A 15,009-nucleotide genomic window follows, 5' to 3' on the forward strand; every position below is an offset into this window, starting at 1 on the left:
AACCTGCATCCTCATGGATCCTAGTTGGGTTCATTACTGTTGAGTCACTTCAGGAACTCCCTTTGTTTCCAGTTTAATCTGGGATCGTATTGTTTTCTTTCTTTTTTTAGCCATACCCTGTTTGCCACAGCCTTCCCCCGGAGACCCTCTACACCTTTGCCAGAGAGTCATCTTAAAGTAGAGCTCTGATTCTGTCACTTTTCTGATCTGAACCTTTAATCTTTTTAAAATATGTACTGATTTAAGTAAAAAATACCTTGGAGTTCCCATCGTGGTGCAGTGGAAACAAATCTGACGGAACCCAGAGGTTGCAGGTTTGATCCCTGGCCTTGCTCAGTGGGTTAAGGATCTGGCATTGCCATGAACTGTGGTGTAGGTTGCAGACGAGGCTCGGATCTGGCATTGCTGTGGCTCTGGCATAGGCCGGTGGGAACAGCTCTGATTCGACCCCTAGCCTAGGAACCTTCATATGCCGTGGGTGTGGCCCTAAAAAGAAAAAAGGCAAAAAACAAAAAACAAAAAACAAAACAAAAAAAACCCTTGGCAACTTCATAATCTGGTTTCAAATTTATCTTCTCATACATCATTGCACAAGTGTAAACAAATCATTCTTGTTCTTCTTTTACTTCTGTTAATACTTCTAATTAGGGAGTGATGCAATTCTGTGCCTTTGTTTCAAGGCTTCTTTCATGTGCTACCTCCAAACATACTTAGCAAGGGGAGGAGGGTGTCTGAACTCCAGAGCACTTTGTACCTTTCTTTTTTTTTTTGGTCTTTTCTAGGGCCTTGCCCTCGGCATATGGAGGTTCCAGGCTAGGGGTCTAATTGGAGCTGTAGCCACCAGCCTACACCACAGCCACAGCAACGTGGGATCCGAGCTGCGTCTGTAACCTACGCCATAGCTCATGGCAACTCCGGATCCTTAACCCACTGAGTGAGGCCAGGGATCAAACCCACAACCTCATAGTTCCTAGTCGGATTCGTTAACCTCTGCGCCACGACGGGAACTCCCTTTGTACCTTTCTTTATGGCATTAAACTTGTTTTACTTTCTTTTTTTTTTTGTCTTTTGTTGTTGCTATTTCTTGGGCCGCTCCCACGGCATATGGAGGTTCCCAGGCTAGGGGTTGAATAGGAGCTGTAGCCACTGGCCTACACCAGAGCCACAGCAACTCGGAATCGGAGCCGCGTCTGCAACCTACACCACAGCTCACGGCAACGCCGGATCGTTAACCCACTGAGCAAGGGCAGGGACCGAACCCGCAACCTCATGGTTCCTAGTTGGATTCGTTAACCACTGCGCCATGACGGGAACTCCTCCTTTTTTTTTTTTTTTACTTTCTTTTATAGTTACCTGTGACTTGACTTATTTCATCCTATTAGGCTGTAATTTGCTTAAGGAGAAAGTATGTCCATGACATTGTAGTTTTAAATGTTCAAATATTGTATATGTTTTATTTTTCCTCTTGTTTCTTACATTTATTGAATTCAGTAAACTCCATTTTCATAAATCTGTGCCTTGTAAATAGATGCTCAATAAATTTTATTGAGTGGGCTTGTCCCATTTTGTCAGTGGTGTTTTTAGCTGGGAATAAATTTCATGTCAGTATTTGACAGATTTCTCTTTTAAAAGGAAAACATGGATATGTATTCGAGAGTGAAAAGGCGAAGAAAGTCGCTGAGAAGAAACAGTTATGGGATACAAAATCATCATGAAGTTTCTACTGAGGGTGAAGAAGAAGGTTTGTAGAGCATCTTTTGAAATAAATACTACAAAGTTAAGGTGGGAGGGAAGAAAAATATATAAGAGTAATATATGTATAATATTGCTGAGTGGGTGATTTTTGGCTTTAGAAGTCTATGTTGCATAATTTGGAATAATTTTTACTCCACTGGCATTTCTGAGTTTTCATTTCCTTCATTTTGAAAAATGACTATGCATTGTTGTATAATATATCCTATTAGTAGCTATTGATAGTCCTTAGTGATCTAATTTGGTGTAGCATTTGCTATGGGCAGATTGGCTTGTTAGGTGAAGCTTCTTTTGTATATAGGTACCTTGTAACTAGAAATCTATGTCCATAGCCATCTCTTTATATAGCTTCTAAATCTCCAATTATTGGAGTCTCAAATTTAGGTATGAACAAAGGAATAGTAAATTATGAAGAGAAAGAAACACTGCTAATACTAGTGGAGTGAGTTGTGTTGCTCCATTCTGAGAGCTGTCTGGGTTCTGAATTGAAGAACTCTGACTAAGGAGTTCCCTTGTGGCTCAGTGGGTTAAGAACCTGGTATTGTCACTGCAGTGGCTCAGGTCATCTGTGGCACAGGTTTGATCCCTGGTCTGGGAGCTTTCACATCCTTTGGGTGCAGCCAAAAAAAAAAAAAGAATCCTGACTGAATTTGTACCCCTGGAGAACAGATGAAACCATGTTTTCCCCATGGACCATAAGTTGATGACCATTTGTAGGATTTAATTCTGTAGGAATTACCCTTCTTTTTTTTTTTTTTTTTGTCTTTTTGCTATTTCTTGGGCCGCTCCCGCGGCATATGGAGGTTCCCAGGCTAGGGGTTGAATCGGAGCTGTAGCCACCAGCCTACGCCAGAGCCACAGCAACTCGGGATCCGAGCCGCGTCTGCAACCTACACCACAGCTCACGGCAACGCCGGATCGTTAACCCACTGAGCAAGGGCAGGGACCGAACCCGCAACCTCATGGTTCCTAGTCGGATTCGTTAACCACTGCACCACGACGGGAACTCCCAGGAATTACCCTTCTTAATTAAAATGAGCTTTTAGAAGATTTGGTCTACTCTAAATGCAAGAGTAGTTGTATTTTTATTAGGAAATCTTACTAGTTCCTACTATTTGTATAGCTTAGATGAAAAAAAAATGGGTTTGTTTCTAAATTCGATAATTAATATTAACAAGTTTTAAAGAGATGATATTTCTAATTTAGGTATTTTATCGAGCAGATATTATTATAGCTAGAACCTCTATATTGCTTCCTTTGGAGAAAATCTGTATAGGTGAGACAGATTTGTAGTGTGATTTTTGTCTTTTCATTATCTGAACACTTCTGTGGAGTTCCATATAGATCTTCCATATAGAAAATCTTCCTGTAAAAAATAATGTGTTGTTTTGGAGATTTTTTTTTTTAAGTAATTTTTTCTGAAGATTTAAGAAACTTACTTGGACACAAATAATTTATGGTGTTATTTAGTTAATGCTATATTTGCTGATTTCTCTGTAACCTAATAATGAACTCTTTTTTTTTTTTTTTTTTTTTGGTGGCACCCATGGCATATGGAAGTTCCTAGGGCAGTGATTGAATCCAAGCTTCAGCTACCACCTATGCCACAGCTGCGGCAATGCCAGATCCGTAATCCGCTGTGCTCCAGTGGGCACTCCCAACATTTTTAAAGCTTAGAATAAACTTTCTAATGTCATGAGTGCAATGTAAAGTCCTTTGCCTTTCTAGGCTCCTATTTCACACTGCATCACTAACAGCTTTAAAATTTTTCCTGTGCCTTAATATGATTTATTATATTGACAATTCTTATTGTTTAAATTTAATCATAAAGTACATTGAATGTGGGGACCATAAGCCTGTAAATTTTCATCAGACTTTTATTTTAAGGTATAAATAGATGATACATCAAAGCTATAGCCAACCACTTTTTTTTTAATTTTTATTTTATTTTTTGTCTTTTTGCTATTTCTTTGGGCCGCTCTCACGGCATATGGAGGTTCCCAGGCTAGGGGTCCAATCGGAGCTGTAGCCACCAGCCTATGCCAGAGCCACAGCAACGCGGGATCCGAGCCTCGTCTGCAACCTACACCACAGCTCACGGCAACGCCAGATTGTTAACCCACTGAGCAAGGGCAGGGACCGAACCCGCAACCTCATGGTTCCTAGTCGGATTCGTTAACCACTGCGCCACGACGGGAACTCCCAACCACTTTTTAAAAATAAACTTTTAGGGAGTTCCCTGGTGGCCTAGTGGTTAAAGACTCAATGTGGCTTGTGTTCAGTCCTTGGCCCAGGACCTTCCACATGCCCTGAGCACTGCCAAATCAAAAACCAAAAAAATCCCCCAAAAAATAAAACCCCCCAAGCACTTTTAGGTTTTATGTACCTTCTAATTTATTTTTAAGTGTGTAAATAGGTGAATTACCATAAAGTGATGACTTATGTCAAGAAATAAACTATTACCAATGCCCCAGATATCTACTTCATGCTTTCTCCCGATCTCTGCCTGAATTTTTCTGCCAAAATGTAACTAATTCATTTTTACCTGTTGTCAACAAGCCTAACAAACCATTATACTGCCGAAAAAATTGCCTTTGCCGTAACATTAATAATTATCTTTGAAGCATATATTTTTTTTTTTTTTTGTCTTTTTGCTATTTCTTGGGCCGCTCCTGCGGCATATGGAGGTTCCCAGGCTAGGGGTCCAATCGGAGCTGTAGCCACCGGCCTACACCAGAGCCACAGCAACTCGGGATCCGAGCCGCGTCTGCAACCTACACCACAGCTCACGGCAACGCCGGATCGTTAACCCACTGAGCAAGGGCAGGGACCGAACCCGCAACCTCATGGTTCCTAGTCGGATTCGTTAACCAGTGCGCCACGATGGGAACTCCTGAAGCATATTTTTTTGAACTATGAAGTATTGTGTAAATACTGACCTTATTCAGTGGTTAATTGGGCATTGAATGAAGTTTGTTGTAGGAATATTTTGAGTTAGCATCTATTATGTTGTATGACCGAAGGTATCCTACCATAAGATTGAAAGGTCATAGGTAAATCAAGAGCTCAAATATGATTTATTTAGCAGAGAACTTTATTATTTGTAATAAAGCCATTTTCTTTTACATCTAGGTTGATTTTTAATTGGATTGATTTATGCTGTATAATACAATGTTGACACTTTGCAGTGAAGGAGTAAAAGACAAAATAAGAATAATCAGTTCTAGGGGTTCCCGTCATGGCTCAGTGGTTAATGAATCCGACTAGGAACCATGAAGTTGCAGGTTCGATCCCTGGCTTTGCTCAGTGGGTTAAGGATCTGGCGTTGCTGTGGCTTTGGTGTAGGCCAGTGGCTACAGCTTCGATTAAACCCCTAGCCTGGGAACTGCCATATGTCACGGGAGCGGCCCTAGAAAAAGGCAAAAAGACAAAAAAAAAAATAAAAAAGAATATTCAGTTCTAGAGCAGACCAATCCTTGTGGATTAAAAACAATGTTTTTTATTTTTATTTTTGTGTGCGGGAAACTAGAATCTCAAGAGGAGGATGGAGATATAGAGGTTGAAGAGGCAGAAGGAGAAGAAAATGATAGACCATACAATTTGAGACAAAGAAAAACAGTGGATCGATACCAAGCACCTCCAATAGGTAAGAGACTTCTTTCTTTTTTGTAGAATATTCTGCTTTACCTCTTAAAAAATTAGTGTTGCTGAATTTAAAAGGTGAAATCTGTTATAGGTTTAGTACATCTGTTCTTATATATACTTCCACTTACACACACAGCTAATTAAGGTGAAGGACATAATTGCAGCATAGAATTACATAGAGCATGTAAATTTTATTTAAAAAACCTTACATTTAATAATAAATACTGTTCATACTTTTTTGTATTACTTTATATTTTATTGAGTACTTTCATTTGCAGTTCTTTAGGGCAAGTTACTCTATGTTTCAAGTCTTTAAGTTATTTATTCAAAGTCACAAAATGCAGCTTGGTCAGTAATGTAGGTTTGTGTTTTGTTTTTGTTTTTTTCTTGAGAAGGGGAAAGTTTATCTTAATGATATTAAATCTCATGGCAAGCAGTCGAAGGGGAAAGTTTATCTTAATGGTATTAAATCTCATGGCAAGCAGTCGGTTCCACAGCAATGTTTCATTGACTGTTTTCCCCAGCTCTTGGGAAATTCCATCAGTATTGATCCCTTCAATTAAAAAAAAATTCAAATATAGGAGTTCCTGCTGTGGCACAGTAGGTTAAGAAACTGACTGTAGTGGCTCAGGTTGTTTCGAAGGTGCAGGTTTGATTGCCAGCTGGGTACAGTGGCTTAAAGGATCTGGTGTTCCTCAGCTGTGGCTCAGATTTAAGTCCCTAGCTCAGGAATTTCCGTATGCCATAGGTGTGGCCATTAAAAAAATTGAGGAGTTCCTGTTGTGGCTCAGTGGTAACGAACCCCTCTGGTATCCATGAGGATGTGGGTTCGATCCCTGGCTTTGCTCAGTGGGTTGAGGATCTGGCATTGCTGTGAGTGGCAGTGTAGGTTGTAGACATGGCTTGGATCTGGCATTGCTGTGGCTGAGGTGTAGGCCAAGCGGCCATAGCTCCAATTCCATATGCTGTGGATGCAGCCCTGAAAAGACAAAAAAATTGAAATATAATCCAAGTATCATGAAATTCACCATTTTTTTCTGGGTTTTGGTGATTTTTTAATCTGTGCAATTTATTGCTTTTTAGTATATTCACAAGGGTGTGCAGTCATCACCACTTTCTAGTTCCAGAACATTATATTACTTCTGCACTCCATTCCCCCAGCCCTTGACAATCACTAAGGTACTCTCTGTCTCTATAGATTTGCCTGAATATGGTCTTTTGTGTGTAGCTTCTTTCACTTAGCATAATGTTTTCAAGGAAGAACCTGTATAGTTTTATTCAAACACTTTTGCTGTAAAACAGTGGTTGATTCTCTGGACAGAGTTACCTCACTAGTAGCTTGCCCAACTATGTAGATATTTCTATTCCAGTTAGGAATCACTGTCTCAGATAGCCTTGTTAATAATGGGGGAGGTATGGGCAGAAAAAAGATTGTGAACCACTTTTCTAGGTTTTTTTTTTTTTAAAGCTTTAGTCAGGTATAATTTATATGTAGTCCGTTGCCATTGCATGTATTTCATGTGTACACTTTGGCAAGTTGGAAACACCTTAGGAATATACCTAGGAAACTGTCATCACAATCAAGACAACGTGTTCATCAGCCCCCCTACATTGTGTTCTGCCTGTTTGTAATCTAGTCCTACCTTCTTCTGCCTTCCGCTGCTATCTCTCAGACAGTGATTGATCTGATCTGCTTTCTGTCACCATAGATTAGTTTACATTTTCTTGAATTTTATGTACAGTGTATACTTTTTTTTTTTTTTTTTTTTATCTTTTTGCCTTTTCTAGGGCCGCTCCTGAGGCATATGGAGGTTCCCAGGCTAGGGGTCAAATCAGAGCTGTTGCCACCGGCCTATGCCAGAGCCACAGCAATGCCAGATCTGAGCCGCATCTGCGACCTACACCACAGCTCATGGCAATGCCGGATCCTTAACCCACTGAGCAAGGCCAGGGATTGAGCCTGCAGCCTCATGGTTCCTAGTCAGATTCGTTAACCACTGTGCCACGATGGGATCTCCCAGTGTATACTCTTTTTGATCTGACTTTTTTCACTTAACATAATAATTGTACAATACATCCATGTTGTTGAATATAACAGTAGTGTGTTCCTTTTTATTGCTAAGTAGCGTCCCATTGTATGCGGTCTCACAATTTGTTTATCTATCCACCCATAGCATGTAGAAGTTCCTGGGCCAAGGATCAAATCTGTGCCATAGCAGTGACCTGAGCCACAGCAGTGACAATGCCTGATCCTACTGCTAGGCCACCAGGGAACTGCAGTCCATTCACTTGCTGATGGACATTTGGATTGTTGATATTTATTGTGTGGCTATTATAATGTCGTTGTGAACATAATCGTGTAAGTCTTTGGACATATAGTTTCATTTTTCTTATAAACATATAGGAGTAGAATGGCTGGGTTTTATGATCAGGTGTTTGTTTAACTTTCCTTTTTTTTTTTCTCTTTTTTTAGGGCCTCATCCAGGGCTTATGGAAGTTCCCAGGCTAGGGGTCGAATTGGAGCTGCAGCTGCTGGCCTACTCCAGAGCTGCGACGTACACCATAGCTCACAGCAACGCCAGATCCCTGACCCACTGAGCAAGACCAGGGATCATACCCCCATCCTCAGGGATACTAGTTGGATTCATTTCCACTGCACCACAACAGGAACTCCATAACTAGCTTCTATTTAGAAGGTTAGCAGAAGTAATTCCTGATTCTTTAATGCCTTAATTTATTATTTTGTTATGTTACCTTTTTTCTCCCTTTAAGTACCAGCTCATCAAAAAAAGAGGGAAAGCACACTGTTTGATATTCACAGATCTCCAGCAAGAAGAAGCCATATCAGGTATGTTTTGTTGGTTTTTGAAAGGAGGAAATATTTACATTTATCATTTAGATATATCCTTTAAGTAATACATAGTGTAGGGCCATACAATTGGAATAGAAGTGTTGATGGTGTTAATAATATGACAAGGAGGAACTAAATAGCATCTTTCTTTAATTAGTGACTAGTAGTTTTTACCATGTATGTGATTATTATCTTCTTGGTCCAGTTTGCCTGAAGTAGTTATTGATTTTTAAAATTTTATGGCCACACTTGGGGCATATGGAGCTCCTGGGCCAGGGATCAGATCCGAGCTGCAGTTGCCATCCAAGCCACAGCTGCCGCAATGCCAGATCCTTAACCTACTGTACTGGGCTGGGGATTGAACCTGTGTCCCATTGCTCCCAAGGCAACACCGATCCTATTGCGCCACAACAGGAATGCCTCCATAGTAGTTTTGATTATAACCTGTTTTGTTGTTTTTTTCTTCAAAAATACTCCTTACATCTTGTAAAAAATTCCAATAGGATATAAATGTCTTAAGTGCAAAGCAGAAACCCTTGTTTCCTTGTAAACCAGTGTATTATTTTCTTTAGTATCTGGAAAATAAGAGGAGGAAAAAAAAAAAACCAAACTCTCCTTTCTAATAAGATTTCAATGTTATTTATATATATTTTTATTATTTTTGTTTTGTTTTGTTTTTTGGAGGCTGCACTTTTGGCATATGGGAGTTCCCAGTCCAGGGGTCCAGTTAGAGCTGCAGCTGGTGACCTACAACACAGCCACAGCAACGCTAGGTCCTTGACCCACTGAATGAGGCCAGGGATCAACCCATATCCTCGTGGTTATTAGTCGAGTTCGTTACCACTGAGCCACAAAGGGAACTCCTCAAAGTTATTTATTGATCTATAGATAGTCCTCAATTTGGATGCAAATTACATTTGTTGCTTGGTTGCTTTGTTGTTAGAAGTTTCTAGCCTCCTTCTCCTCCTATTTTTCTTTTTTCTCTGTAGAACTTACCATATATATATCTCATTAGATGTAAGTTGCATGAGTACAAACATATTAATAATTGCTGAATAAATGAGTGGATGTATTTTCCATTGAGCTAATAGATATGATGCTCAGAATGAGTTTTTCAAAGGCTGTTGCTACTGTAATGATTTTAGGGATTTTATTCTCTTTAATTTAATAGGAGAAAGAAGCATGCCATTCATAGTAGTGATACAACTTCTTCTGATGAAGAACGCTTTGAAAGAAGGAAATCAAAGAGTATGGCAAGAGCAAGAAATAGGTTAGTAAACTTTTAATTGTTATTTCCATGGTAGAAAAAAGGGATAATAGTTTAAGCTTTTTGGGGTTTTTTGCTTTTTAGGGGGGCACTTGTGGCAAATGGAAGTTCCCAGGCTAGGGGTCAAATCAGAGATGTAGCTGCTGGCCTACACCACAGCTCACGTCAACACTGGGTCTCCAACCCACTGAGCGAAGCCAGGGATTGAACTTGCATCCTCATGGATACTAGTCTGGTTTGTTACCACTGAGCCGCGACGGGAACTCCAGTTTAAACTTTTTGAATGGGATTATTACCTGAAGTAGCATTTTGCTAACAGTGACATTCAACACTTATTTATTTTTTTCAACACCCCCCCTTTTTTTTTTTTTTTTTTTTTTTTTTTTTTGCTTTCTAGGGCCAAACCTGTGGCGTATGGAAGTTCCCAGGCTAGGGGTCAAATCAGAGCTGCAGCTGCCTGCCTGTGCCACAGCAACAGCAATGTGGGTTTTGAGCTACGTCTTTGACTTATAGCATAGCTCACAGCAACACCAGATCCTTAACCCACTGAGTGAGGCCAGCGATCGAACCTTCGTCCTCATGGATACTATTTGGGTTCGTTACTGCTGAGCCACAGCGGAAACTCCTTCAACACATATTTTAGACTATAGTAATACACTGGCTTGGTTTTTCCGTAGTGATTCGTGGAGTGGAAATCTAACCTTGGGGAATTTCTCATAAATTACTTACTTTGTAAGTACTCAGTGAAATAATGTGTGGGAAGGTAGAGAAGAGCTATGGGAAGAGGCCAGTTTCTGTGATAGTCAGTACCTCTCCTCTAAACCAGATCCATTTAATGAGGCTGATTTTAGGTGTTAAAATGATTGCAATACTCAGAGTAAGATTTGGTTTCTGATAGAATTATTTCATGAGCCTTTGGATTTTGTTGGAAAATTTGTTTTGGTTTTGTTTTAATGAGTGCCTCTGGTGATCTTTTCTTAACTAGGGTAAATAACTCTGATTACTGCATGGCTCACTAAAATCTTTTCTTTAAGTCATTTTCCGTGGAGGAGAGAATCAGTATTTTGTCTAGCAAGTAATTAAAACATCGAATAATAATTTATTCTTTAAAATTTAAGTTAATTTTGTAGCTTATATTTGTAATACTAAAAGTAAATTATTTAGAAATTTTACATTTAGCAAGACATTTCTATAACTTGGCAATATATCTACTTCAGAAATACCAACTTTTCAGTTAGCTGGTCTTGGAAACAAGTTTGGGTAGCGCTAGATTGTAGATTGTATGCTGAGAAAAGTTCCTCATGTGGATGATGGAAAGAAAATATAAGAGAAAAATCCATGTTTATTTTACTTTATTTTGTTTTTATTTTATTTTTGGCCATTCCTGTGGCATGTGGAAGTTCCTGGGGCAGGGATCCAACCCATGTCACAGCTGCAGGAAAGGCAGAGCAGTGACAATGCTGGATCCTTAACCTGCTGAGCCACCAGGCAACTCCAGAAATTTTTTTTTTTTTTTTTCAGGGCCACTCCCACGGTGTATGGAGATTCCCAGGCTAGAGGTCAAATCGGAGCTGCAGCTCCCAGCCTACAGCACAGCCGCAGCGATGCAGAATCCAAGCCACATCTGTTGTCACAGCTCATGGCAACACTGGATCCTTAACCCACTAAGTGAGGTCAGGGATCGAACCCACAACCTCATGGATATTAGTCAGATTTGTTTCTGCTGCGCCACAACAGGAACTCTCAGAAAAATCTGTTTAAATAAAGGAATATTATGCTTCTTTACTCTGAACTATTCTGATACCTGCTTTGCAAATATATTTTAAAAGTAAGTTAGGATTCAATAAGGTCACTGAAAGTAAGTTTGTTATATAAATTATACCTTTGTTGTTTATGTTATCTTTTGGTGTTTATGTAATTATACCTTTGTTGTTTATGTCATCTTTTGGTGTTTATGTTAAAAGAGGAAGTAGATTATATTTTCTTCAGGATAATTAAATAATTTAGTGTAGGATTTTAGGTAGCTAAAGATGTATTCTAAGGTAGTTATGTAAAAGATAAAGCTGCATTCTCAAAGTATGATCTTAAATTGGTTTATCTTGAGTAAAAGGCAAAGAAATTTCTTTTTTTCTTTCTTTCTTTTTGTTCCTTTTAGGGCTGTGCCCATGGCATATGGAAGTTCCCAGGCTAGGGGTCAAATCAGAGCTGTAGCTGCTGGCCTACACTACAGCCACAGCAACTTGGGATCCGAGCCACATCTTTGACCTACACCACAGCTCACAGCAATGCTGGATCTTTAACCCATAGAGCAAGGCCAGGGATCAAACCTGCAACCTCATGGATCAAACCCAGATACTAGTTGGATTCATTACTGCTGAGCCACAATGAGAACTCCAAGAAATGTCTTTTTTTTTTTTTTTTTTTTTTTTTTTTCTTTTTTTGCCATTTAGGGCCTCACCTGTAGCACATGGAGGTTCCTAGGCTAGGGGTCCAATCAAAGCTACAGCTGCTAGCCTACACCACAGCCACAGCAATGCCAGATCTGGCTGCGTCTGTGACCTACACCATAGCTGACGGCAACACCAGATCTTTAACCCACGGAACAAAGCCAGAGAGCCAACCCACAACTTTGTGGTTACTAGTTGGATTTGTTTCTACTGTGCCACAATGGGAAATCCCCAAAATTTCTTTTTTTTTTCTTTGGCCTCATCCAAGGCGTGTAGTAAGTCACTGCAGTGACAATATTGGATTAACCTGCTGTGCCGTAGGGGAACTCCAGGAAATTTCTTGAATCATGTAAACTGAGTAGGCACATCCACATAATATCTGAGAATGAATTTAAATATTATAATAAAGCTTGAGTTCATTTAATGCCATATATTATAGTACATATAGTAAGTCTGTTTTTATTTTATACTTGGATAATATGGAATATCAGTTTGTTAACTTTCTAATTTGGAATAGATTGGGCTCTTTGAACGAAAAGAATATGATTTTTATTTGCTTTATCTAGTGAGTAAATTTATTTCTGGTCTGTTGAAAAGAATTTAGGAAAGGTAGTTTAAAACTAAGTGTTATGAGGAGTTCCCATCCTGGGCAATGGAAATGAATCTGATTAGGAACCATGAGGTTGAGGGTTCGATCCCTGGCCTTGCTCAGTGGATTAAGGATACCATGTTGCCATGAGCTGTGGTGTAGGTTACAGATGAGGCTTGGATCTGGCGTAGCTGCAGCTGTGGTACAGGCCGGCAGCTATAGTCCGATTAAACTCCTAGCCTGGGAATCTGCATATGCTGTGGGTGCGGCCCTAAAAAGCAAAAAAAAAAAAGAGTTATGAGAAAAAGAAAGATGAAAATACGTCAAAGATTTAAACTTATTATGACATTAAGATTATGAAACTTAATGCTATCTACTTGAATTTTTGTGAATTTCAGATGTTTGCCTATGAATTTAAGAGCAGAAGATTTAGCTAGTGGTATTCTCCGAGAACGTGTTAAAGTGGGTGCAAGCTTGGCTGATGTTGATCCAATGAACATTGATAAATCAGTAAGTTCTGTTTTTCTAGAAATAGCTTTTTTTTTTTTTTTGGCTTTTTAGGGCCGCACCTATAGCATATGGACATTCCCAGGCTAGGAGTCTAATTGGAGCTATAAGCCACTGGCCTTTGCCACAGCCACAGCCACGCCAGATCGGAGCTGTGTCTTTGACCTACACCACAGCTCATGGCAACACCAGATCCTTAACCCACTGAGTGAGGCCAGGGATCGAACCTGCATCCTCATGGATACTAGTTGGATTCATTTCTGCTGAGCCACAACAGGAACTACCTTGAGTCTTATCTTTAGATGTCTCTACCAGTCAGTTAGAATAACGTATTTCTTTAAAATTTTAAATTATTGTTATTTTTAATGATTTTTATTTTTTCCATTATAGTCGGCTTACAGTGTTCTGTAAGTTTTCTACTGTACGACAAAGTGACCCAGTCCCACATGTATATACATTCTTTTTCTCACGTTATCCTACATCATGCTCCATCACAAATGAAAGATAGAGTTCCCAATGCTGTAAGCAGGATCTCATTGGTATCCATTCTAAATGCAATAGTTTGCATCTATTAACTCCTAAAATTTGAAATTATCTATAAGATAAATTATCTCTTCTTAGAGTGTTTTTGTTTTTTAAATTCCGTATTTTTCTAGTTTGTTTTTTTCTAGTCATATTTCTATCGTATTTCTTTTGAGCACTTTTTTCTGTATAATTTTTACAATGTTGTTTAGATATTTAAACTGATGTGACTAGGAGAAAAAAAACTCTCTTGCTTCTTCTGATAGGTCAGTGTTTCTGAAACCATTTTTTTTCATTGTTGTCTCCTAAAGGGAAAAATTAAATTTCTCTCCAGCTAGATAAATTAATATTAAAGAATAAGATTTTCTCAGGTAAAGTTGACCTTTGGAGGATCACAAATCATTGTAATAGCTAAGGTTTTTTTCACCTTACTCCTGAACCAAATTTTGCCCCCATGGGGACTATATTGCCCCTGCTGTGAACACGTGTGATAGATGGTATTTTGAAAAGCATTCAAATTATTAGAGTGTAAATACAATATAATATCTCCTGTTGATATCCATTAAAGAATTAGGCCAATAATCCTGGCCCTTACTTACACAGAGATTAAAGAATGATAGCGTTCTTTGGCTGAGTTGAAATGTAAACTTGAATTTACTGCCAACTTTATTTTTCGACTCGTTTTTTATTGTTGGACTTTTTCTTTAAAATTTTTTTTTTTTACAAATTAAAGTGTAGTTGGTTTCCAGTGTTGCGTTAGTTTCTGCTGTACAGCAAAGCGACCCAGTCATACACATATATACATTCCCTAAAAGCATATATTTTTTTATTTTCTTTTAAGGCTGCACCTGTGACCGAGCCACATCTGCCACCTACACTGCAGCTTGTGGCAACGCCAGATCCTTAAGCCCTGAGTGAGGACAGGGATTGAACCTGCATCCTCATGGATACTAGTCAGGTTCTTAACCTGAAGAGCCACAATGGGAACTCCAAAGTATAGTATTTTCAACTTTGTTTAACTTTATATGTGAACTCTATGTTTAAACTTCAGTTCTAGCGGAAGGCATGTATTCTGAGTCATAAGATTATCTTATAAATTAAAAATAAATCTATAAACAGTTAAAATTATTTTATGTTAAACTTTTCCCCTTCTTTTCAAGGTGCGGTTTGATAGCATAGGTGGATTGAGTCATCATATTCACGCACTAAAAGAAATGGTGGTATTCCCACTCTTATATCCAGAAATTTTCGAAAAATTTAAAATTCAGCCTCCAAGGTAAGCAATGTTCTAGATGTTTATTATTATTATTACTGTTAATTTATCAAATTTCAATTAGTAAGTGATTGTAAGTATATCTTACATATTTGATGTGTTATAGCAATGAGAATTAGCAAGTGTATTATTATTTAGGGATCAAAGGTTGTGGTA

The 15,009-nt window shown here is 38.9% G+C and overlaps 1 protein-coding gene across 3 annotated transcripts in view; it reads left to right on the plus strand.

Annotated features, from left to right (window-relative positions):
* ATAD2B (ATPase family, AAA domain containing 2B) overlaps positions 1 to 15,009 on the plus strand; it is a 121,481-nt gene that overhangs the window by 27,413 nt on the left and 79,059 nt on the right. For all 3 annotated transcript variants that reach the window (XM_021087782.1, XM_021087781.1, XM_021087780.1), the window contains exons 6-11: positions 1,633 to 1,741; positions 5,282 to 5,398; positions 8,170 to 8,245; positions 9,420 to 9,518; positions 12,950 to 13,061; positions 14,741 to 14,856. In XM_021087782.1, coding sequence (XP_020943441.1) covers positions 1,633 to 1,741; positions 5,282 to 5,398; positions 8,170 to 8,245; positions 9,420 to 9,518; positions 12,950 to 13,061; positions 14,741 to 14,856 — 629 coding nt within the window. The remainder of the gene's footprint in view (positions 1 to 1,632; positions 1,742 to 5,281; positions 5,399 to 8,169; positions 8,246 to 9,419; positions 9,519 to 12,949; positions 13,062 to 14,740; positions 14,857 to 15,009) is intronic.

Source organism: Sus scrofa, chromosome 3 (genome assembly GCF_000003025.6).
Source record: "Sus scrofa isolate TJ Tabasco breed Duroc chromosome 3, Sscrofa11.1, whole genome shotgun sequence".
NCBI lineage: Eukaryota > Metazoa > Chordata > Mammalia > Artiodactyla > Suidae > Sus > Sus scrofa.